At 41.8% G+C, this 25,516-nt stretch overlaps 1 protein-coding gene and 1 long non-coding RNA gene across 3 annotated transcripts in view; one reads left to right on the top strand and one right to left on the bottom strand.

The window, feature by feature from the left end:
* The first annotated feature begins 170 nt into the window (after positions 1-170).
* Positions 171-1,146, top strand: LOC145225215 (uncharacterized). The gene is made up of 2 exons (XR_013859830.1): positions 171-273; positions 822-1,146. It is a non-coding gene; the product is annotated as an uncharacterized LOC145225215 (long non-coding RNA).
* A 1,233-nt stretch (positions 1,147-2,379) lies between these two features.
* Positions 2,380-25,516, bottom strand: part of LOC145223793 (uncharacterized) — a 37,406-nt gene continuing 14,269 nt past the window's right edge. The window contains exons 3-16 of one of the 2 annotated variants that reach the window (XM_080090181.1): positions 16,146-17,249; positions 14,964-15,122; positions 13,974-14,276; positions 12,924-13,118; positions 12,709-12,848; positions 12,405-12,633; positions 12,225-12,332; positions 11,924-12,124; positions 11,736-11,854; positions 11,507-11,654; positions 11,279-11,370; positions 10,905-11,047; positions 3,627-3,693; positions 2,380-3,426 (exon numbers count right to left, since the gene is read on the bottom strand). In XM_080090181.1, coding sequence (XP_079946307.1) covers positions 2,989-3,426; positions 3,627-3,693; positions 10,905-11,047; positions 11,279-11,370; positions 11,507-11,654; positions 11,736-11,854; positions 11,924-12,124; positions 12,225-12,332; positions 12,405-12,633; positions 12,709-12,848; positions 12,924-13,118; positions 13,974-14,276; positions 14,964-15,122; positions 16,146-17,249 — 3,446 coding nt within the window. In that variant the 3' untranslated portion in view covers positions 2,380-2,988. The remainder of the gene's footprint in view (positions 3,427-3,626; positions 3,694-10,904; positions 11,048-11,278; positions 11,371-11,506; positions 11,655-11,735; positions 11,855-11,923; positions 12,125-12,224; positions 12,333-12,404; positions 12,634-12,708; positions 12,849-12,923; positions 13,119-13,973; positions 14,277-14,963; positions 15,123-16,145; positions 17,250-25,516) is intronic. The other variant, XM_080090182.1, reaches the window with a different exon arrangement.

Here is a 25,516-nt window from a genome sequence, read left to right as displayed (position 1 = left end):
TGCGGTTTGGCAAAGGTACGTCCGAAAATTACAACTAAAATTTCCAACTCTTTCAATCATGAAATGGTCATTTACCATGACGAGGCAAAATTTCCATTACGCCCCCAAGCAAATAAATCTCTATTTAAGAGGCCGTTTTACAAAAACTCGTCATTCCAATTTGTCGTTCAGATCACTTATCAACCTAAGCCAACGTGGACCAACAAAAGAAAAGTATGAAGACGTTTATTGCAATTGTTTTGGTCTGTATGCTGGCAACTTGTTGTGCAAAAAGTAAGATAGAGAATTAAATGTTTTTTTTATGTTTGTTTGCTGTTTTAATAGCAATCGATAGAGAGAAAAATAAGGAAGTTGTAATGTTTGCTATATAACACTGTATAAAAATGATTGTCATTCTTAACCTTTTCCCAAAAAGGACCTAGTATTACAAAATTAACTTTGGCCCTAAAAGTCCGGAAATAGGAATTGGGGAAGTTATTTTGGGCGGCGATGGTACCTTTGTGTATCAAACCCGAATGAATTTCTGTTTAATCAAGCTTTTACCCCAAAATAGGGGCAATGCCGATTAAAAGTATTTCAAATGTAGCTAAGATAGCAAAATCGAAATAAGCAAGTTTGCAGCAACAAATTGGCCAAGCTAGTATAAAATTGTCCAGTTTTGTGCAAAAGTTTGGAAAACTATTTGCTCGGTAACCAATGACGGTAATCCATTTTTTGCCTATTAAGTTATTTCATTATTTTAATAGTAAAAGTTATCCCAAAGTTTCTGCAACACTCTAAAAGCTTGTAACATTTCAAAAGATTTGTGTTTGGTTTTTCAGAGTGCAAGAACCCGGTCCAGTGCTTCACGAATCCGTGTGATCATACAACCTGTCCAGCTTTTCCGGATGCAACTTGCGTGTTTAACAACTGTGGTGGATGCTTTGCTGATTTCTTTCAACCGGATGGGATACCGATCTCCCCGGGAGAATGCCAAGCAATGTCTTAAGTTATGCAAAAATGAAGACTAAACAAATAATCATCTTGACAACGCTTTTTGTTTTATTGTTTTTGTTTTGTGATAACGTAAAAATGTTTTGGATTTAAGATTCTTTTTAGTTCACTATAATGTCATAGGTTTTCATTTCAATAAATAATGTCACTGGATATATTTCCGTATATTTATCTTGATAGCATCATAATGCAATAAAATCATATCTTGTAAAAATGCAAAAAGTGGCAAAGAGAGTTTGGTTTTGACAAAAACAGATGCAAACTACATATGTAACGCTGCTTGTCACGGATCCTTGAAAAATCTATAAAAAAATCTAACAAAAACTTGTTTTCAATGTTACGTTATCAATGCTGTGGAAAAGAAAAGGCAAACGTACTCTGTTTCACCTTGATTGAAAATTGGCGCTAGATGACGCTATAAGACAACTTGGGAATTGTTTAAAATTACAAATGGTCTGTCGGGAATTGATATATATATTATCCTCGTCCGTCTTTTTGCGTTGTTTGTGTTTGCGTAGAAAAGTGGTATCACACGTTAAGACAGAAACTTATTCGAGTGGTTTGGGGCGACTGTTACACATACAGATACGCACAAATGATCGGATTTCTTATCCGGAAGAGTGATGGAAACGAGTGAAAAAAATGATCGAAGACGTTTGCCATAAGAGTTGTACGTTGAGCTGGGCTTTTCGAGCGTAATTCGTGTCTGATTTCGCTTTAACTTATATTTCTGTCGTAATTTTACTTTAGTAAACATAACCTTCGGCGCTAATTAAGGCCATGTTTCAACAAAATATCGGCTTCGGGCCAGGCAATGAGCTTGTGGCGCGGGTTTGTACTGGGTTCGGTCTTTAGTTTCAGGGGCCCCTTTCAACTCTGTCTGCCATATACATAAAATAACGACCGGCATTCGTATTCGGGAGTGTCTTGGTTTCAAACCCCTTTAAACAAATATATAAATGATTTTGATCGTCGTAGACATGTTTCAGGCTACATTGTAGCTTTCTAAACTAAAATGCAAATTGCTTGCATACAATTAAAGCAAAGCTCGCCAACTACTCGTTTTGATTCTGAAACATTTCTCCTGCTTATCAGACCTACTTTATGGGAAAAACGCTTGTACTACTGGTTAAAACGGTATGTTTGTTTCAGTTATAGCATTTTTTGCTGTAATTGCGTGTTTTGGGGTTAAAGTTGTCTTATCGAGGCTTAAAATACAGTCGCCACGCATATTCAGAAAAGATCATTATTCCAAACTCTTTCTGTTTTTCATACCTCTTTGGTACATATTGATTTTCTCGTCTTTTCTGTTACTAGTTCAAGGTCAATCAAAATTAAGACTTTGCAATTGGAAGAAGCACTTTTTGTCTGCAATTTAACCGCCAATTTCCACATTGTCAGATTTATTCAGAATTATGCGCCTCAAATAAATATTTACAACAAGATCACGATTCCAAGACAAAACAACACAACAGATACAAACTGCGTTCGTAACAAAAACGAACACAAGTTGATGCTGCCGGGAAGAGGAAGAGCCAAAGTCGTCGACTCCAATATGATGTTGTTCTTTGCTACACAGTATAAAAAAGTTTGTGGCCGAACGGAGACCTTATAGGCTGCCGCCCCGACTTCGAAAGACGCAGGGAAACTTAGGAGGAGTTTATGGAGCGCGTAAAAACGGAAAACACGGAACACCGGGAAACGAGCTCGGAACATTGGTAACAACGGAACAATGTCTTTGGCGAAATTGACGGACAAAGCACGATTGATACGTCATACAGGCATATTGTGACGTCACACGATAAGGCTGCGCGTTTGGATGGTTGCGATTGCGGAGCAGAAAAACGCAAAACTTAAAGCTGCGCGCTAATTATGGAACACAACAAACGGAAAAAAATGTGGCGATAAAAAAAAAACGTTGAGCAGCGTCCGAAAACATACAAAGCAACTGGTTGTCATGGAAACTTAGGTGCATAGTTGTGGCGGTTGTCGTGACTACGAGCTCATCTCTTCTCCGTCCGAGCGGCATCCGCCCTCCACTGTCTCAGTGACGTCATTCTGTAGTTCAGGGGCGCCGCAAGTGGTCGAATTGTTGGCGTTGGTTTGGTGCAGACCGCGCAGCAAGTGAACGTTGAAGTAATACTTCTCGTGGCAATCCTGTCCGCAGATCGTACAACGGAAGGGGGCGCTCTTGTCGTGGCAGCTCATGTGCAGAGCGTGCATCATTTCGTCGCCGAAAATCACATTGCAGTGTTTGCAAGTGCGCGACTCTGCAGCTCCCTCACGCGGACTGGTTACGGTCTGAGTCGAGGCGCTAGTGGTCGCTATTTCGTCTTTGGGTCCGCTCAGATCCAGCGGGGTGAAGTGGCGTTTGATGTAGGTGGGTGAATTGGAGAGGGGCGGGGTGGGGTAAGCAGACGAGGGGCTTCCACACTGTAGTTGAAAAAACACGCGTTAGTAATATGTCACAAAATCTAATAGATTTTTTTGTAAGGATAAGATTTAAAATCCAGCTATATGTAAACCATATTGTTTTTTTACGCTCGAGTGTTTTACGTGAAGTTAAAAAAATGAAGTTATGTTTTATCGAATGTAATTTATGGAATAAAAAATAAATTTATAACGTGACCAACCTGTTCCTCGTTATGCTTGAATGGATACGAAGTTTTGCTTGATGACGAATTTGATTCGTTGCGGTTTCTGCAAAGAAAAAAACAAACACTTAAAACTCTAAATAAAACTTCCAATTTTTGGAACATGTATTTATTCTTTTGCCAAATTTCGAGCTACATTTATGTTTATTCATTTAAAAAACGGATTATCAGGTGTTTTTCGACATAAATAGTAATAATTTACATCCACACATAACGTAACGTGTAAAAGTAGCGAAATTGCGAAGTGGAGAGAATCGAGTCTCAAGACTCGGCAACAACTAAACACTGCGAGCGCCAAATAAGACGAGGCCTTCCGAAACTGGCGGTGTAAAGTAGATGGTAATCGCACACAACCGGCTCGTAGCGTGCGAAGCGAACGTAAACAATCCACTGATTCAGCACTGCCTTATGACGACATAGTAAGCGCCTCGCGTGCGAAGCCGGTAGATTACCTGAGCTCTCGCCTGTTTACAATTCGCCGTTCGCTGTTTATTTGACAAACTAGCATGTCTTAGTGGTTTTCCAAGTTGCCGCTCGACATAAGTTTGACCTCGTCGAACGGCACGCGATTTTATTTTTGGCATCGCATTTGAAGTGCTGTTAATCGGATCTCGGGCAGATTTCGTGTATTCCTTGATTAGGTTAATACTGGATTCAACTCTATAATGCCCCAATGTATGAACACCGTTTGTGTTATGTCACAAGTAGTTTGACTGGTAGGCTGTAATTCTATGCTGCTTACGCAAATGTCAGAAAACGAATCAGAAAAAAACTTGATTGTAACAAAACAAAAAACAGTTTATGACATCAGCGTCGGGTAGGGTGTTGATGGGTAATTTTTTAAGCCTAAAAGTCAAAAAAATCTTTTTGAAATATTGCATTAAAATTTTTCAAGAAGAGAAATAAAAACAAAATTGTGACGTCACAATCGACATTGTCATGTTCCGAATCGCGACAATTGCGTGACAATAGCGCGGCGCGGAAGCCATCTTTGTTGCGTGAAGGAGATTGCCACTCATGCGCGTGTAATCCGAAAATGATCGAGCTCTTCGATGTTGTGGCGTCCGGGCCAAGATCTGTTCAAAACCTGATGGGCCAGACCGCGATTTATACGTCACAAACAGGTGAAATCTGTTTTGGAATGTCTGACGCGGTGGTCGGCGCTTGCACGCGATGGTTGAGCGCAAGTAACACCGGGATTGTTTGTTTGAGTCCTCATCACGTGAATCAGGCGCCTTGTTTTAAGGAGGAAAGGTAAATATGTGTGATTCACGGTGGTTGTTTTTAGTTCTCTTGGAGTTTTTTTTCTTTTCGCTTGAGTGTTCTCGATCGCGTGTGGATACAACCGCCTGTTGCTTATTGTTGCGAGAAGCGGTGATTCACCCAGGTATAACCGTTTCATAAACACTAGGCGGAAACTTGTGAACTTGTGTTCAAACCAAAATCATCGCGAATTTTTCTATTTCGGGTAACGTTAACAAGTACCCGGTGTTGTCACGAAAACAGCTGCGTTGGCGACAAATTAGGCCTCGGGATTTACTTGTTATTGTTGATTATGACTAACAATCGATCCGACAATAATTCGCGAATCGCTGAATCACATTCACCCCCTCGTTTCGTAGCAACGCGCCGGCATCGCAAACACCCCCAAGGTGCCGATTCCAGGCCGGCTTGGTGACTCCCCACGCCTTCCGCGAATAGCGCCGCGCCGGGATTGTTACGTCACATACACATTGTCGCACACACGCGACAAGTTCAAGGTGCGGCGCGCGCAAACATCCATGCGCTACGAGGCGCGCGCCGGCCCCAGGCACACACGCGAAAGATGCTTTGCACGCGAAGCTCGGCAGACGGCGGCGGACAGAGGCACTGGAACGTAAACATAACAACAAGTGGTTTTAGTTACGCGAGCCCGCCTTCTCACGCGAAGCGCTTTGCACGCAAACCCGGCATTTTTTCGTGCCAGGCAAAGGTCAGGCGGTGAGCTCGACTCCACCAGAACGCTCCAATCTCGACGCGAACCTGTAATTATCGACCGCTTAATGGCCATTCGCCTTTCCGCTTTTTCTGCTTAAATCAAAACAGGCTTTGTCTTCTTGGGTCGTGGCTCGTGTGACGAAACAACACGAAACGTTGTGAAAATGAAATCCCCATGTAGATAAGGTAAACGCCAAATTATTTATTAAAATGTTACAGCTAATTGCATTTTTTGAGCACAGAAACCTTGTACTGTTTATGCCAACCGCAAAAACTTACACAACACGCAAGGAATCGTTCTCTATTTGAACTTGGGAGCACAAAGTCCAAAAGGAGCAAATTTCCCGGAGCCTCTCGCTTTGGCAGCGTCACCAAAAACTGTGGTGGCACGGAAAGAGTAGGTGATTTTTATCTCGCCGCGGTGTCACGCGATTTTTGTAGACGCCAACGCGAGAAATGTTGTTTTTGCTGCGCTAAAAATAAAAGCGGCGAATTTTTGAGGAGAAAAACCAGGTCATTTGGTGATTACTTTCTTTTCTATTGGGGCGGGGTTCATTTTTTGCGCCTTATTTGTGACTAATCAATTTTTAAACCACGAATATTTTGTGTTTGTAAGCTCAAAATGAATTTATCAGCGCAAATTTCAATTTGTGTGTGTAATGCCGTTGTCAAAAACGCGCGCGTATTTATAAATACTCAAATCGCGACAGGAAAATTCAACCACCGCGGAGCGGCTTTATGGCGTCACAATCATCTGCTCCAAATGGAAAAAGAGAAACAAAGAAACAACGAAAGAGAAATGGAGAGCGAAAGAGTGGGAAGGGTCAATCTGTGACTAAACAATAACATCCCGCATTTTCTGTAAGCGACAGAAGTTTTAAACGGAGTTTGCAAAGGAAAAAAGCCTTGTACGTGGAACTTGAAGCCTTGCGGTATGTTGTTCATCGAGCGATGGCTGTCAGACCTTAGCACGCGATGGAAAGAGTTCTCACGATATATTTACGTTATGTGTGCGCTTCTTGTTTGGCCTCCATCCATCAGACGCCTCGCCAAGCGTTTAGCACTTATGGATAAGGGGTTGTACTTTAAAGATGATTTTGTGTGTTTCAAAGTTCATATTAAAATTGACAATAAAATTAATCGTTGCATTATGTTTATGAGTTTTTATTTTAATTTATGACCATAATTGAAAATATAACTGAAAATTCTGTTTCGGTAAATACCCCTACTGAAAAACAAATTGTATAACATTTGTATGCGCAATTGCTCCTACCATATTGCAATACACAGGTTTACACCTCGAAATATTATATAAGTTCATGGCCGTAAGTTCACAAAAGGGTTGAAACTTTATAAAACGATATTCCCTATTTATTTGACCTCAAATTTGTTTTGCTACGTCATAATCCGCCGAAATTGGTCCGAATTTGATCCGATTCCCGCTACTGTGTCGTTTTTACCTTGGATCAATAAACAGTGTCATATACCTTGGTCATGCACACCGCGAAGCATGACTCGGCGATTTTTGGCCGTGGTCGCAAGAACACCAACGGAAGGTGCTATCATACACGGTGAACATAAAACCGCAAAAATATTAGCATAAACGTCACAGTGACGTCACACACGCTTTGTCTTGTCGTTTATGTTAAAGACAATCAAATAAGGAAGTGAATTTTGCACAGTAATGACTTCTCGGGGAAATTTGAATGCAGGAATCGAGTTTTGTATAATTTTGTAAATGGCCTGTCTGTTTTAAATGTCGTGTTTAAGATTGGTTGGTTTCTAGCCACTAATTTGATACGAAAGGGTTTATTTTTACCAATTAATTTGAAATAAGTGTCGATTATTTATTTAAAGTTGAACTTCAGGTTACGCTTCTATATTTTCCAGGTGTCAATAATATCTAAAATTTAAGGATATGTTCGCAACTTTTTCAAGATTTATAAACTATTGATTGAACTAGATCATAAACAAGAACGAAAAGATTGAGACAAAGGTTTGAAAGCAGTTGTTTTCTCCAAGAACCGCGACACCATAAGTAAAAGGCTCCACGAGGCACATTAATCAAATCGAGAAGCCACAAAAAGTCCAAGCACAAAACCCGGCACTGTCTTGTAACAACGTCAACGCCCTAGTGTTTAGCCGCTGTGTGTACAAAAACATAAGTAACCTTTTCGCGCCGCCTATTTGCCTCAGCTCATTAAAAACGCCTTGTTTTCGCTCATCGCCTCGTCGCACGCAATCTCGGATGACCGCAAGCGTCGGTCTACGGCGATGTCGGTTGTATCTCCGAAAATCAAGCATTCCTCACCTGCCTGAAGGACTATGGTGTAAATGCGGACATGTTGTGGTTTGGAATGTTAGCGCATTTAAAGGTTTTGTTTTCCTCCTTATTAAGTTAATTTGTAATTCTTCTTCTCAAACTTGCCAAAAATGTTAAACGCTTACCAGTATGTGTTTCTTTTAGCATTTTCTGCCTTAGTTAATAATTTAAAAAAAAAAAAATTAAAAAAATATTTTGCGCGTTCCGTTTTTCCGTACGAAATCGGAATTCCGCTTTTTCCAGCAAAGCGATACAAAGCTTCAAAGATCAGAGGATCGGTGTGGACATGTTGATCCGATTATGGGGAATTTGTCTGTATAGAATCGCGGCGGTGCAAATCGGCAGTCACCTTCCCCACGAAAAACGCGCTTTAGCCTCAGGCCGACCGATGCAGCCTGTCTCGCGTGCGAACAGCGTTTGCCTGTTTATTTTCGTGATGCAGCCGAAAAGCGAAAACAAAACCTACGGCACGCGAGCGCCCGGCCAAAGGGGGAATGGGGTTTTTGGATAAGCACAATCATGCACGTTTTTTGGATTGCAACGAAGTAAATGCTTAGCTCGTATTCCATAATTGGGCGTAAGAGGGTTAGCGCTGCCTCTCGAAAACAAATATCATGGTTTGTTTGCCAGAGAAGTATGGATTTATATTAAGTGGACACGAAATTTAAAATTACAACTTTTTTAACGTGTACTCTTTTGTATACACTACGTAAGATTTCATTTGCAAAAAGTAAATGCTATTCTTCCAGAATAATCGTTATTTGTCAGCTTGAATTTGATACAGACGGGCTAAAAATGAACTTACAAATACCAAAATACGCGTTTTCTGTTTTCCTTTATTAATTTTATCCTGTTTTGTTTAAATTAGATGACGATTTGATATACGACTGTTGTCATTAATTCCCGGCCGCCAAGCAAACAATCAACTTTAGGAGCCAAGAAAAAAACAAGCAACCTCCAGGAACCAAGGAAAAACTCATCGGTTATTTGTTAAAAGAGAAGGAATCACATTTCCAAACCAACAAACCTTGTTTACCGAGGCCCAGCAAGTCGCTCTATGACGTCACAGAGTGCTGATAAACACATTTATGATGTGACAGTGAGTCAACAGCGCGGAATTCCAGTCCTGATTGGTGCCAGACAGGAAAGGGAAAAGGCGCGTAATATTCTGCCCCGGGAATTAAAAACAAGCAAGCCGCGCATAATGTTTGTATTTGCGGGCAATTTAAACTAGGTTTTGTGTGTTTGTGCCAAAGATTAGAGATTTATTCCATAAAAAACAACCCGTTAAGTGATTTATAATTCTCGTTTGGGCTCATTAGGCATTATTCGCTTAATTATGTTTATTTTTCTTTTATGATAAACCTAATCGAATGCATCATTTTCTACAAATTCTTTTTGAAAGGAAAAAAACAAATCGAATCAAAAAACAAGGTTTCGCGAAAAAAGACTTGGGTAGTCATCAACTTCCAAAACACCTCGACTTTGCGTGCGAAGGCCTGACAACAACAGCCCAGGGAAACATAAATACATACAAACTCTGCCAGAGAGCGAGGCAAAGGCAAAAGTGCGCGCGCCAAGCATAGAGCAGTTCTCCTTCGGTTATAAACACGCCTCCTTGGTTCTCTCTTAAGAAGCACCGGCTCATTGTGATGTCACATAGGTGCATGTGTTTCTGCGATACAATCGCGCCCGATTACGCTGTCACGCGATCGCCTATGTTACGTCAACAATCGATTGGCGACGCGACGCAAAGAAAACTTGTTTAAATTTAGCCGGAGTGCGTTTCACAAAAAAACGTATTTTGGTTTAAATTTGACAAAACATGTTTTACCTACGTTTATTTCTGATCATAATTAGTTGTCTTTCAAAGAGAAATACTTTTAAAAGAAGGACAATTCTACATTTTTAACACTATGTGTGCTTCCATGAAGGCAGAGGCAAAGGTTAATTGCGTTCTGTTTGTAATTAATTTTTTAGTAGCAGAGCATTTAGCATCAGAAACGCACTGAGTTCTTCTTAATTAATGAGAAAGCCACATGTTGCAAGCATGTTGTTTCCGAAATTTGTAGCGTTTAAAATGCAAAAAAATGTGAAAATTCGACTTCCCAAAACTGTTTTTGTTTTGCTTGTCAGGTCACAACTGTGGCTTAGCGCGTCGTGTGTGGCGTTTTACTTGTCGAAGCGCCACGCGCCACTGGCATTGAATCAGGTTTTGGGGTGTATGCGTAACAATTCACAACAATCAAGTTGTGATTCTTGTCACCAAAGAATTCGGAAGGCATGAAACAGGCTCTTTTACGCAAGCCAACGAAATTTTAATCGCTATTAGTGGGACTTTAATCACCCAAAGATAACATTTAGGATTTGATTTTAAAATAGCTTCGCGTTGTTGACCAATTTCGCCAAAGTTTACCAAAAAATCATTGATTGATTTTGTGCGGTATATTCTGGGTAACAACAAATAAATTATTGACGTTTGCAAGGTGAAATCGTTCACTATAAGCGTTTGGGCATTAAACCGGTAAGTAACGATACAAATTGAATGTGTTAACTACAGAGCTAAGGAAGCAACTACAATAGCTCAGGGACATATGTACTTATGTTGTGATCCCCAATGTACAGCTGTTACCTCTCTGGCACAGACGGCCATGTAAAACAGTAGCACACGTCCCGCAAGGACTTCTACAAGCCTAAGGGGTGAGCAAATCTAATTAGGCGAACAAACTATAGTTGATGTACATAGCAAATGATGTAAACCATCCAGGCATGTTTATTCGCCGGGCGAACACGAAAACAAGGATCAAAAATCCCAAGCGGCAGCGCCGTAATGGCCGAGAGAAGCACTCTAACGTGCCGGATCAAAGTCGAACAGTTGTCTTATGGAAGCCCACCGGGATTTCGTATCTCTCCACGCGCGATTTCGCTCTGTTACCAAACAGCTCCAAACAACTTACTGCATTTCCAAGTTAGGTCCTGCTGCCGCGTCCTTGACGTCATCAGTTGGTGACGTCATCGCTGTTTTGGCGTGCGTCTTCCTGCAGTGTTGCTCGAGACCGTGTACACCTTTGGCGTGGAAGTCGCACTGGCCGCATTGTTTCTGCGAGGAAAGAATGTCAAAGGTTAATCCTGAGTCGCACTGGAGCTTACTCGCTTCAAGATCTTTCACAGAGGGACGTGTTTGAGATTATTCGGATCAAAGCCGGACAATACAACACAAACGCTAGTGCTAAGCCGCGTGTGAATGAGAGAGTGTTGTTGTTTTACGTGTTGATGGCCGAAGCGAATTTAAAAGTGAAAAGTTCATCGCCGCGTCGTTATGGCAACTCACCCATCCGTGAATGTTCTTTTTCATCTCGGACTCTGCATCCGCCGCTGCGTGAGGACTCCTGCAGTGCTGCGGAGATGTGGAAGTTTCTGCAGCTGTGAAGCAAAAAAGGAGTCACTCCCCTAAAATACTATACTCTGAAATGAGCAGCTCAAACAGAACAAATATTAGTTGCATCTTGATTTAGACCTGTTTTGCCCGCAACTAAAAACACATAAACAGTTTGAATACCTGGTTGTGAGTTGGGACGGTTGTCACCGGAGTTCGATCGCGTTTCTTCCTCACCAGATTTGTTATGTGAGAGTTCCAGAAGCTTCTGCTGGTACTGCCAGAAATGATGCTTCAGCTGAGAAGCTTGATCGGTTTCAGTGCCTGAGAGCTGGAACCAAAATCAACACCAAGGTCACTCCAAAAAGTTCATGGTCAAAACTATGGCGGTGTTTGAATTTAGGAAATTTACCTGGCGCGGGAAGCCGTTGGTGAACGCCGGGTTTGCCTGCGAGTTAAGGAAGGGATTGTGCATCGCCAGTTGTTGATAGAAGAGCCGAAGTTGTTCTTGGGAGACTGATGCCGATGAAGCTGAAAAAATATTCAAGTTTTATCACAACCCCAAGCTTAAAAACCCACAAAAAAGAGATTTTTGCTCACCGGCTGCTGCTTGCTGTAGAGCAGAGTTCAGCATCTGCTGGCGTTGGTAAGCGTAAGCGTCGACTCCGTTGTCATGGCCACCGTTGACGTCACGTTGTTGGTTGACTTGCTGCGCAAGGGACCTCATCATTGATTCGTCGAGAAGGCCGGAAGCGAAGCTACCGGAGTATGGGAACCCGGAAGTGGTAGTTCCGTTCGCAGCTGTTAGTATTAAAATTCTCACGGTTAGTAAAAGCGAAAAAATGAATTTGTGGTTTGTGAAGGTGGATTTTTCAAGTGTCAAATGAGTATGGAGGCTCACCTGATACTTGGGCCGCTGCAAGCATGTTTGTTTGACTGGGAACTCCAATCGAACGCGGGTTAAGGCCGGATACCATATTTTGCAGAGACAATAGACGGTCGGAAGCATCTGAAAACACACACAAAACACGGTTAAAATCCCAAACACAAACAACGAAATTTTGCAAAACTTTTATACTACCTTTTGCACTGACACTCTCGGATGCCGTCTGTTCAGCTTGGGAGCTGGCAACCGCTGCTGCGACGGCTTTGGCTTTCAAGTTGGTGATCTCAAGTTGATGCAAAACCCTAGCGTGCTGCTCCAGCAGGGCCGCGCCGGAACTGACGTAGGTGTAGGGGCAGAAACGACACCTGTAGTGGTGAATCGGAATTTCCGAAGTCTCGTAGCGGATGGTGACGTCACTGCCGATCTGCGGGCGCAAAAATTATGACGTCATATATGTGAATAGTGACGTGAACGGGCTTCCGGGGTGGGGACGACTTACATCCACTCCGTCGACCAACACCGGGCTCTCGTTGGATGCGTAAGTGCCATCTTCTCTACGTTGCCCATCGAAACCATTACGTTCTGGTGATGACGTCATTCGGTCTGGCATCAAAGATGGAAGAAGAATTCCTGATGATGCTGCATTCAATAAAAATCAAACAATTACACACAAGTTTCTCAAGTAAGCAAACCCAATAAGAATGGTAAATTTACCCATAAGGCTCTTCTGTGCTGCTGCGATCCATGGCTGGGTTGATGTTGCAAGGAGCTGAGCCTCATCTCTCTTCCTGGATGACTTGGCGAGCATCGGAGAGTCGATGAGAGCCTTGCTGAACGAGTTCAAAGTTCCCTGCATCTCCTCAACTGATGAAAGAGAGTTTGGCCGTTTTACGTCATCGCTCTTCATGCCTAATGAGGTAAATGCCCGACGCTTTACTTTATGCGATTTAAAGAAAAACTAAACGCTGTTTAAATTTTTGTTGACTTCCAGATACGTATTTGATGGTTTTAATTAATAAGGATAACTGCACGATTGTTTTCAGTTTCTATCTTTTCCGCGAAGCGCTTATCATCGAGTTTTAATTCGAATAGAGGAAATGTCATAATAGGAAGATCGCGTTTCGTGCAGTGACAAATAATGCACTGCATCGTCAGGCAAACGCATGGTCTAAAAGGGCGTTTGGCACACCCCCGAAAATCGACACTTGCAACAGGAAAGGCCTGAGCAATTTACGGGTTAACTCAGCGGGCAGTGGGCAAAACCCTTGGCTCGGGTCGTGTTCACGTTTTAAACTCTGCCTACGAGTGCCACAGCCCGAGCGAAACAAGTCACGAAGCACACGCAAACTGTGTCATTTTATGACGTAAACAATCATGCGAATGTCCAGTGAGATGACTCGCTGTGACGTAACACTCGTCCGGTGAACGTTTCCGGTCGGTATGGGTCAGTTCGCTTTGTTACGTCATAATTCGGTCAGTGATGATCGCTCGGGCGGGCTGCGAGTTGTTTACTGTTGTTTTGCAGGGCGATGTGTGTGTGTATTTGTGATTAATATGTAACGCACCACAGGTGTTGTTAGTGGCGATTTCGTCATCGTGGCTGCAAATATACTTTCTGCTCCCACATGCACGCTTGTGCAATAGCGGTGCACGGCTGAGATAAAGAGTTGTTATTCCATCGCAAACGCATTAGTATCAGCGTGACTCAAACATTGCACAAAATATGACTTAACTTGATAATTGTTACACAGAACAAACACCTACCTAAGTTTGGTCCTTCCCCTTGCTTAAGAACCATCATTCGAGGCTGCTTCGAGGCATCTTTATCGGGCGGGCTCTGCGATCGCTTCCTCCCCAGCTGGCGTGTGACGTCATCGGTGACGTGATAGCTGCCGTCGGCTTGGGGCCACGCGCCGGCGGTCATTGCCATCAGCTGAGGTGGAAACGGCATAGAATAAACGCCAGCAGAGGTCGCTACAACGGGGATATCCTGTTTGCTGGCGGGGGTGTTGTGGCGAGCGGCATCATCCTGATGGTTATTCTTGTTCTTGCGCCCTCCACTGGAGCCTAAAAACAAAAAATGAGGTTTCGATTACGATTTCGTTACCAGGTAAATTGTCCCCGTTAATTACAAGTTATTAGCGATATTTGCATCTCAGGGTTTTCAATTTCGGGCGCTATACCACAAAATCCGGCAACAGGAAAGCCCTACATGTCCCGTACAGGAATACAACTTTCCTGTAACCGTTTATTACCCTCGGTGCTTTGCATGTCTATATCGTAATCTTTACTACGGCGCTTTCCAATAGCAGTGTTGATGGATCGTAGCTAAAAGGCAGTGGGTTCCCCTTCGGGCTGCTGCGCGACTCGGGGAACGTGATTAATACGTGAGCAGACAAAACAGGGCGCAGTAACTACACAAACATCTCTTGATCGGAAGAGCCGAGGTGTCGGGTTTCAGCGATTCCCGACGAATCTATTGACACGTCGATTCGTTACGAACAATTGCGCGGCTGACTATGGGAGGTTCGGGAGTTGTTTCGCCGCTTGCTGATAAACTTTATCCTTTAACAAACGCGGCGACACAAACAAAATGACTTATCGTTTTTGTTGGGTTGTGTTAACACCATTTTGCATGTTTGTAGCGATCATATGCGTTATATCTCATGAAGATGTGTTACGTAACGAAACCTCGGTAAAAGTTCAATTTAAAAGTGGCTAATGTTAAGAAGAAGACAGTTTAACTAAACTCACCGTCGTTTTGATATTTCTTGTTCTTGTAAGCTGAGATTGGCTGCAAAGCCGCACCTCGTCGTCTTCTGCGCTTGAAGCTATTTTCGTTTCCAAACTCGCCAAAACCTTCGCGAGTCATTGTCCAGTAGTTCGATTTTGCAGCGTTCTCATACCTCGGAACTGCAACAAAAACATGATTTAATTTCAGAGCTCCGAAAAAGCATTTCAAGCATGCATAGAGATCGAAAAATTATTGTGGTTAGCATATAGGAAGAAGATGCATTTAATCAACGCTCCGGTTTCGAGGGGCGGATATAAGGGAAAACCGCAACTTCTGATATTTGAGACAAAACGTTCCCCAGTAGTTTTCGTTTGTCGCGCGGTTTCTTTGCAAACAGGATTTTGATGTATGGGATTTCACATGCACACGTGACACGGTGTTGGGACAACTTTTAAAATCGAAACCAAAAGATTATATTGAAATACTAAGTATCAAAATGGTGTAATGAAAATTAAGGCAAATTAATCTACCTGAAAATATATTTGAAATGCAATTCAATACTTCAAACCAAGAGCGTTTTTGTTTTTTTTTGCGAAAAACGGGATTTCGTAAAGTCATAATTAGTGCCTAATTTTACAACGACAATACAGGTACGTTTGTTCTACTTTAACGCATCCTGTACGGACACGACACCTAATCGGACCTAACACGTAAGCAGAACACAAACATGTTTCCCAGAAGCTGCAACAAAAACCGCAGTGGGCAATACACGCAAGAAGCTGGCCCAATTTAATTGAAATCAGTGGCCAGCTCAATTGGAACGGTTTGATAACATTTTCGTGGAGCAAGCTTAAGCTTTCCCAGAAACCACCATTGTAGCTGGCCCGATGTGTTCTGAACAACAAAACGATCTATTCGAATACAAAGCTCACAGCGCACGCCACACACGCACAAATATATATACACATGTTGTTTATTCGATTCGGAAGCGGCCCCCTTGTTCTGCCAAAGCCCTGTAAACCGTTTTGCCGGAAATACTGTGCAATGCATTTAGAAGTCATTACATTTTTTCATCCCTTGAGCAACACACCCAACACCAAAATTACACATCCCTGCGCTATTGGCCATAATTCCAATGCAAGTTAAACATTTCAATTTTGGATTTACAAGTGTAGTTTAAATTATATAACTTAAATTCTTACCTTTGACGAAGCACTGGTTGAGACTCAAGTTGTGACGGATCGAGTTTTGCCAGGCCGACTTGTCGTGGCAGTATTTGTAGTAGGGAAAATTGTTCATTATATAGTCGTAGATGCCACGAAGGGTGATCAACTTTCCGGGACTGTCGAGAATTGCCGATGCTATGAGGGCTGGGTAAGTGTGAGGGGGTCGCTTGTATTGGGACCGCTCTTCAGGGGAGGGGCTGCTTGGGGGCATTCGGTTTTGGCCCCCGCTGGACCCAATGATTCCTCTTGCATTGTGAAACCCATTCGGGGTTTTGTCTTCAGGTTTCGAGCCTTGCAGCTTAAAATTTGCCGCAGCTGCTGGGACGAGACCAGGCATTGCAGTGGTTATTGAAGTTGTGGCTGGGATCATCGTGGGAAGGCCCATGCCCGCTGCCATCGCTGCGATCGAGTTGCTGTTTATTGCGTCATAAGGATGACTCGTATAAGCCGCTACCGCCGATGACATTGCGCTGGCGGTCGGAAAACCAGCTGCGACTTTTATTTCCGGGGAAATCCCTCCTTGCGTTCCCGCGATCGACGTCATCGCTGCTTTCATGTCGTCACTGTGACGTCGTGCTGCGGCGATGACGTGGCCGGCAGATCGCTGCTGCTGTTGTTGCATGGCTTCCGACGACAAAGAACGCTTAAGAGGCAAATCTGGGTCATAACTGGGCTCGATCTCGGGGTTACTTTGGGGCGAGATTTTCACAAATGGTTCTGGGCTGTGCGAGGAAGCCCCGCCATCTGAAAGATTGTCTTCATTTCTTTCGTTGCTGTAAAGACTACCAGCTGACTCGACTGACCCAATTGGGGTGTTTGACCCACCTTTTGGGCTGTGATGGTGCCCCATGGGCAAGGACTCGTGCATATCTATCATACTGTCTTCCTTTGCTTTCAACACGCGCCTGAGTACAAAGTCCAAGCTCTTGGCCTTGCTGTCTTCTTGCACGACGCTTGACGCCGCTGGCTGAATTCTGCGATGTTTCGGCGTGCTCTTTCGCCGCCGAGGGCCGTTCTTTTTTCCGATGTCAGTTACGTTGTTATTGTTGCTGTTGTTACAGGTCCTTTGCTCGACAAGACCTGCGGGGTAACAAGACTATCAATTCGCGCCTCATACGCGACCTAATATTACCTTTAATAGAGAAAAAACAATAGAAAATTTTAAAAACCTTGCTCTGCTGGTACAAGACAGTTGACATTGCGCTGCGACGGCAGCTGAGCTACTACCTGGCCCAGACGACTCGCTCAAGTTTATATAAACACGCGAGGCTGGCGTTTTTCGCGCAGAAAATCTCGCACGAAGCTGCTACACACGCAAATGTAAACCATAAGCGCCGTGTCTGGCCTGTTTAGCTTACAGCTTGCACGCGATGTTACCGCAAAGGCCATAATTACAGGTGGGTGTTATCGCTGGGCCCACCCCACACAGCGGCAAGATTCTATCTAACACGCAAGGACTCGTCCTATCTGCTGTATGACTTTCAGCTTGCGTTTTCCCCAGTGATGAAGTAAACGAGCGATTGGTTGACGACCTGCTGAGTTAGCGATGCTGGGAGATTTAACTTGGAGATACACACGCGATGTGGAAAACACTACCATACTAGGGAGCCCTTCAATTTTGCCAACAAAGGCCCTGCAAAGTCTATGCATTGGCAAATTAAAATGTTTATGCACATATACTAAATCTTCCACACTTTTTGGTGCTCTAAAATTGTTTTTTTTTATCCCAAAGGAATGAAGCATTAAATAGCCTACACATCGAAAGTTGGTGATAAAAATAACAGTCCAAATAGACGTAAAAAGCGACATGCGATTTTGTTATGTCTATTTGGACCATTATTTTCACCATTAAACTTACAAACAGAACCGTATGTAGGGTTCCAAAACACATCAAAATGATCAACAAAAATTAATTATGTGCATTTTTTGTTTTTCTACGTTTACAAAATTCAACGTAATTAATATCGTCCTTTAAAACATTTCTATACTGCCCTGAAGCTAGACAAAATCAACTAAGTCCTTTTCCAAACAACTGACAATTTGGCTGCTTTGAATACAATTGTGGTCGAAATCAATTCGCTATTACAGGTTTGGTTTTACATGCTTTAGTAACATCTCCTCTGGCCAAACTCGAGATGAGAGAAAAAATGGCTTGCGGTTGAGGCTTTCTCACGCAATGAGAGGATTTAAACGCAACGCCCACCGGCCCTAGCGCGTTCACGAAGAGATATTCAACTACTGTTTGACAATTGCATGGTCATTGTTGGGACAAAGCTTTTTAGTGGGATTGTGACGTGTCAATTGACCTTGTTTAAATGAAAACAAAGTACGCCTCGGCCGTGGGAATAGCAATTATTGTTTAGGCCTGTCCTTACAAAATGCAAATTTCAGAGTCAATGCCAGTCACAAGTTTTCACTTTTATTCAATTTGTCGTGCACTTGTATGAGCATTTGTTTGTAGTATTTAGATGATATTGCAATATATGCAACAACAATACACAAATGGATGATTTTACATTAGCAACAAGTTCCAAAAACAATCAACAAACAAAAGTATATTGTTGCAACAAATGCACATGCAGTCAGCGCGCATGTGTTGTTTATGCAGGCGGTATTCAAATCACTGCCCTTACTCAGTGCTGTGGATACTTCCCTGCGCTGTGCGGTTACTCAAACACGAGACAAATTTTGTTTACAAATAGTTAACATCATGAGGTCAATAAACGGATACAGTTGTTGCGTACAGGTTGTTGTTGTGTTGTGTTGCAACGCGACTGCTTTAACCACCACATTTTACTCACTGCAGTGACTCTACCTGTTTGCAATGCAACATACGACACGCTGACTGCATTGTAAAACACAACACACTCGCCTTAGCAATGCAACATTGCCCGTTACAAGCTTTTTACACCTCAAAACAGAATTTCAAACCTTTGGAAGTTTCTGTGCAACACTTACACAAAAACAATACATTGCTTTTAATATTCTAGAACAGGGGTCACCAAACTACGGCCCGCGGGCCGGATCCGGCCCGCGAGGTCATTTCATCCGGCCCTCGACCACATTTTTTGGTTTGCCAAATCGTATTGATAACTTTGTATCATTCAAAAATTAATCTACTTCTTACGAAAAATGTAATAATATTACCTAGTTTAATAGGATTACAACGCCCAGGATTGATTCAAAGTCAGTTTGTTACGTCACAGACAAGACTACTAGTGTCAATTGTGCGCAAACAAATGCCTTTACTTGTGACGAAGCATACAAGCATTGCTTGTAAGAGACGACCTATACAATTTAACAGTCGCATCACCAGATTTTAAATGGGATTGTAGCAAGACCAAATCTTGGCGCACCTAGAAAAATCGCCTCGCGGGCTAAGTTTTGAAAGGCGGCGCTAGGACATGTAAACTATGTGGCCCGCGCGAATTATTTTTAGACTTATCCGGCCCGCAGTCAAAAAAGTTTGGTGACCCCTGTTCTAGAACACGAGAGCTCTAACGCGCAGTTACGAGCATAAGCAAACGAACAATAAATGTTTTGCTAAAAGTCAATGTTTAATTAGGTGATGTCGTTATTGTAGCGCACAAATCAAATATAAACCAAACTTCAATGTTGTGACTACCGTTGTTTATAGCTGTATAAACGCAACTAAGCAACAGGCGTTTGCCAAACAAATAATAACAACTATAAAAAAATGACTGCTGTTTTAACCCACTATTAATGTTGACAAGAGCCATAATAACAGCAACCGTTGGTTTTGTATAAGCTTTAGAAAACAACGTAAATGTTACTTTTCTGTGAAATTAAAATGCCCGAACGTTTAACTGTTTGGAGATCGCATTACAGAATGGCAACAGAATGGCGCATGCTTAAGTCGCGACAAAACTATAAAACATAGCAGCAAGATCTACTAGTCGGTTCACCAACACTGTTATTTAACACAAAAACCAGAAAAACTATAGTGAAAATTCGCGCTGAACGCTTACGGCACAAAAACCTGTCACAAAGCATTTTTTGCCGCTCCACCAACAACGGCAAGCTTTCCTTTTCTATCTTGTGATATTTTTGTGGTCGCGCGGCGCTTGCACGCCAGCATTTCCATACGCCAATCTCGAATTACAACATCCGCATTCGCGAACGCGTAAACAGCGAGTCACGTGATCAGGACCAAGCGCGTTTTTCGGCCGAAAGCGCGGGGCTGTGAAACGTGCGTGCAAACAAGAGTTCCACGTCAACTTCCACGCCTGCGAACACAAATGCAGTTGCATGCACTTCAATGCGGTTCCGTTACTTTATACCACAGTTTTCATGTTTCTATATGTACCTACATTTTTTCACGCGCAGTACTCACTAATACAACCATGCTGCTGTATCTGTTGAAGGGTGTTTACTCAACCATTAACATTTGCATTTCATTTCCTAGGCAAGAGTTTATATCTAAAAACGTGGGCATTTAAAACACATTAACGCACGTAAAAGCTACTGTTTCAAATCATTAACTTATCTGTACGCAGTAAACAGGCTAAGTTTCACCTACCGGCGTTGCTGTTACCAGTTGTCATGTTTTGTAATCTAAGTGCATGTTTTTTGGTAGGTTTGTTCACAATAAGAAAAAAAAAAAGGTTTGTTCACAATCAAACTATTTCCCAAGTCTGTGTCTAGTACTGTTTCTTATTTTGACATCTGCCCTTCCAAAGGAGGTTTGTTTTCTGTTAATCGGTTGAAACCGGAGCGCTGTAGTCAGAAGCAAAAACAACATGTAATTCAAACGGCTCAAACACGCCGACATTTAATGATTACGAGTTGTTATTGACACCGAAGGCAGTTCAACAAAAACAAACCACTCACGTTAGCTACCGAGTGTCGCTACGCGGTGAAATTCTTTTATGCCGTCGTCTCAATGGATCGGCTGGGGACAACACAACATAATGCCTATTTACCTATTGAAAGCAAGAATGTTGACAATAGCGCCGCGCCTAAATGATTAAAGGCGCTCGGGCTATAGGTTGTCGCTATGCTTGAAACAACAGCCATTGAAAAGCACAAACGCGCCGGCGCGACAACAAAAACAAAAATGTTCGATGTTTTGTTGTCATCTAACGACGCGCAAACACAACAGTCCAATGAAAAGCAAGCTTACATCAGTGCAGACAAACAATCTTTCCCCCATTTCCGTTTTACGAGAGGCGACGGTTACAAAACGTCAAACCGCTTGCGTAATTGTATTAGAATCGGACGAAAAATCATCCTGTTTTTGCGGTCCTGTTGGTGCTGGCATCGAAAACGAGGAATCACATGAAGATTATGTAAACAACGAAGCCATTTGCGCAATCTCCAGGCGTTTTCTGGCTCACAGGATTTTAACAGTAACACGACGCTCTGGCCATAAATGGATTGTTTCCGCAATTTGCTGTGGAACTTTTCTGAGCAGTGTTTTTTACAAAAACTAAAACTAAATGCTAAGGCAACATTAACATGTCAGACATTTTGACAAGGTCCTTTACCCTAGAGATATACGCTAAAATGTTGGCTATTCTTAACAGCATTTAAATCGCAACTTTAATGGCATTTATTTAATGTTGTTCAGCCTTTCCGAATCCTAATACTTTAAACATTCAAAACAAAATACTGAATACCATATATTTATAGCATACCTTTTTTCTGAAAACATAACAATAAATTTAGAACTCAGTAAACGTTTTCCACGCTTGTTCAATGCTTGTTCAAAATTTAATTGAATAAAATTGAGATTTACCTAATTTAAGGTTAAATCTGTTTAATTTGTACAATAACTTGAACCTACCCAAAATTCTATATCTCACAAAACAAATTTCACTGACAAGTTTTTCAGTCAATTTTACTTCCAATCTAAACTCTTGAGCCCATCACCAAATCAATAAAACAACAAGTGCAAGAGTCCGGGTGTCAGAGGACAGGGCACGGTTGGTTTGTGACGCGTTGTTTACTACAGCGCGCAATTGTGACAGAACAACGCACACACAGGCAACTTTGTAGCGTCACAAATAACGGTTATGGTGACTAAGAATGACAAGCCGCGGCTATTGACAGTCGGTTGCGCTCACCTGCTAATATCTACACGCGTGTAAAGCGAAAAACAAACTCTCACTATATTGCTGCTGTGTTAAAACATTGTTCTTTGATCACATACGAAACTTTGGACATTTGAAGTCCACGGAACTACCCTGACAGCTTGTTTACAGTAAAGGCTTATCGGCGTGTTAAACCTTTTTCTTGCCTTTCTCTCGCTTTGCGTTTTTCCTTTTTTAAGGGGCTTCTCTCCCTCGTAACGCGCAGTTGAAATTTAAATTTATCGTGCGTTTCATAACCAATAGGTTTAGTCGAATTTTCGATCAGTAAACATGACATTTTAGATCCTGAGTTGCGTAATGCTTAAACCACAAGTAGTGGCTGTTTTGGTGGTTTGAAAGTGCGCAAATAGAAGTGATGCTCTGTTTATCAACGGTCCCCGCCCCACCCAACGACATAACATTAATCAACTCTTAACGATATTATACCAGGAAAAAGGAAACGCATATTCATACATGTTTCCAGAAAGGAACTGTTTTTGTTTCAAAAATAGACACAACACCACCATAAACACACGCAACGCAGTTTTGTACTGAGAAAGCTAAACCGACCCGTGCTACCCGATTCACCTCTTGATTGGCCAGTTTGATCACGTGTATACTGTAAGTAACGATTTGACATGCAATGTATTGCGATAAATAACACGGTAATAGGTAAGTACTGTGTCTTGTGTTTCTCAATCAGGTATCCCACACATTGTATGAATGAGCAATTTTAGAAATGCGTTGTTGTTGGCGTGAGCGCACTTTCATTCAATGAGCAACCTTATTGATGCGCAAGTGATGGGTGTGACCGAGTCATCAGGTCAACAATAATCATGCAGAAATAGAACCACAATCAACATGTATATCAGAGACAGACGAAATGGACTATAGATATGACCGGGATCTGACTCTGAACGCATTGCTTGTTGCAAGTACACTGCAAGGTCAAAACAGTCAATAACGAAACAAAACGTTCTGTACATGTTTAATGGTGTACCAACCAAATTTCGGGAAATGTACTCGAACTTATACTGTGATATAATCCAAAACCCAGTGTATAAAACCCTAGGCCAAACAGAATCAACCGTTGTACAGAGTATTTTCACAGAATATGCATTTCATCACATGTTTATGGCATCCTCAGTTTGTGTGAGCGAATACAACATTATGAAATAAACGGTTGGCGCATCAGGTTAAACGGGACACGTGAAAAGACGTTTTCGTTGACAAGACGACTCAAAACTTCCAACACGAAACAACTACATGAATAATGTATCAACCATGCACCTAATGGCCATAATGATCTGTAACGATGAGGGTTTTTTCTGAAAATGTTAATTGAAGGATGCAATGAACACAATCCAATTCCCCTTTTTACGCCAAAACGTTCACATTTACACTCCTCTGTAATATTGTGAATAATTTAGATCATGTGTCACTGCCAAACATAAAGTTTAATGTCGATCTTGACTTTGACAAAACTACCAAAAAGCGTTTAACTTGTTTTCATAAAATAAACTAAGGCTGTTAGCTACAGTTTGGAATCCAAAGCACAATACCATGCTTTTTCAAACAACTTTTGGGCCTCTCACTTTCTAGGAGTTATCCATCCAGCGTGATTGATATTTGTACAGATTTGGCTCGAAACAACGCTCACCAAGTTTTGGGAAGTAAACAAATCGTGACGTACATTCTCACACCGGTTGGCGTGTTTCCAGGTGCTGTTGTCACGCAATGCAGGTCACGTGTCGAGGCACTTGGCAGCTTTGTGTTTGAGATTTCTGGCAAAATCGTAAACACGCAATCGAGCTTGATTTGGAAAACACCCACTTTACTTTGCGAACGACCGAATCTTTATTTTCTGCCCGTTTGTGGAGATTTGTGGCCAATTTTAGTCTTATCCTGAGTTAAGAAGCATTATAAGTCTGCAAGGTGTTGTTATCAACACATATTTATATGGTTTTGTTATTTTTGCACTTATCGCTGTTTTTCACGTTCACCAAACAAAATTTACTTTAGTTTGCCTCGTTGTTATGTTACTCATCCCTTTTCAATGTACATCAAATTCGAGGGTTTGTAACCATAAACCCATAAACGAAAGCAAAACGGTTTTTAAAAAACGTTAATAAATGATCCACTACCATTCAATTCAGGCACACTGAAATCTTACAAGAACATTTCATTGAATTTGTCCAAGGATGACGAAGCAATGCCCAAATGCGTTATGCTCACATAATGAGTCTGCCAACGATCTATACCTGCTGTCTTATCTGTGCTCACTGTTAAGCGGAAAACTCAACCCGAAGAGCCTAGAAAATGTGGGTATTTCTATGAATATTAATTGCAAACCTTGTACGTTTTTGAATAAAGTCACCTAATATTGATTTCAAACATATTTTGTGACTATCAACATGTAACACAGTTTAAACAACAACAACACGAATTTGTACGGATATTTCAAATCCGGCAATCTCTCGTCTTTGCGTGGTGTTAACATCAACAATATTTATGTATCAACAGAACTGATGTATTTATATCATACCGGATTGATATAATGCATTATCCGCGTTCAGTCTGCGCTTGTGTATGCAAAGTTATGATGAGGTATATCGTGTGTTACAATGTTCTCTTCTGTCCCACTTAGAAACTAATACAGCATAGAATGTCTTCAAAACGGCGCACAAAATCGATGAGTTGAATTTTCCACGTTTTGACAAACTTTGCAACAACAACAAAAACAATTGTATAATAGCACCCACATTATCCAAACAAGGCAACCTTAACGTTAAAATTATAACGGAATGAAATTGGGACCCAAACTGTTGGATAGAAGCTAGCAACACCACGGAAGGTTCACACCAACATTTTTAGAATTCTGAGTAACACCACATATAAAACAATTTTGCAAATTTTAACTAAATCACCAATGAATACATTCATATCTAGGTTACGTATAACGACAAACAAATTTTACATAACACTTCATCAACATTTTTGCATTTATTTGAATAAATCACTGACATTCAGACCCATATAGGTGTAACGCACCATCAGCTTTATGTGACTATTCACATGACAAACAGTGTTACTCAACAATTTATGGGCAACAGTAAAGGTTAAACCAACTTACGTCAACATAAACCTCGTTATAAATCTCCCAAAAGTCACGAATTTCACCATAACCGCTCACTGCCAATTCTCCTAACTCTCAAGCAAGCAAAGTTCCAAACGCCTGCTGTGATGTAACAATGC

Source organism: Phallusia mammillata, chromosome 4 (assembly GCF_965637545.1).
Source record: "Phallusia mammillata chromosome 4, kaPhaMamm4.hap1.1, whole genome shotgun sequence".
Classification (NCBI taxonomy): Eukaryota; Metazoa; Chordata; class Ascidiacea; order Phlebobranchia; family Ascidiidae; genus Phallusia; species Phallusia mammillata.
This window is presented reverse-complemented; position numbering and strand designations above follow the sequence as displayed.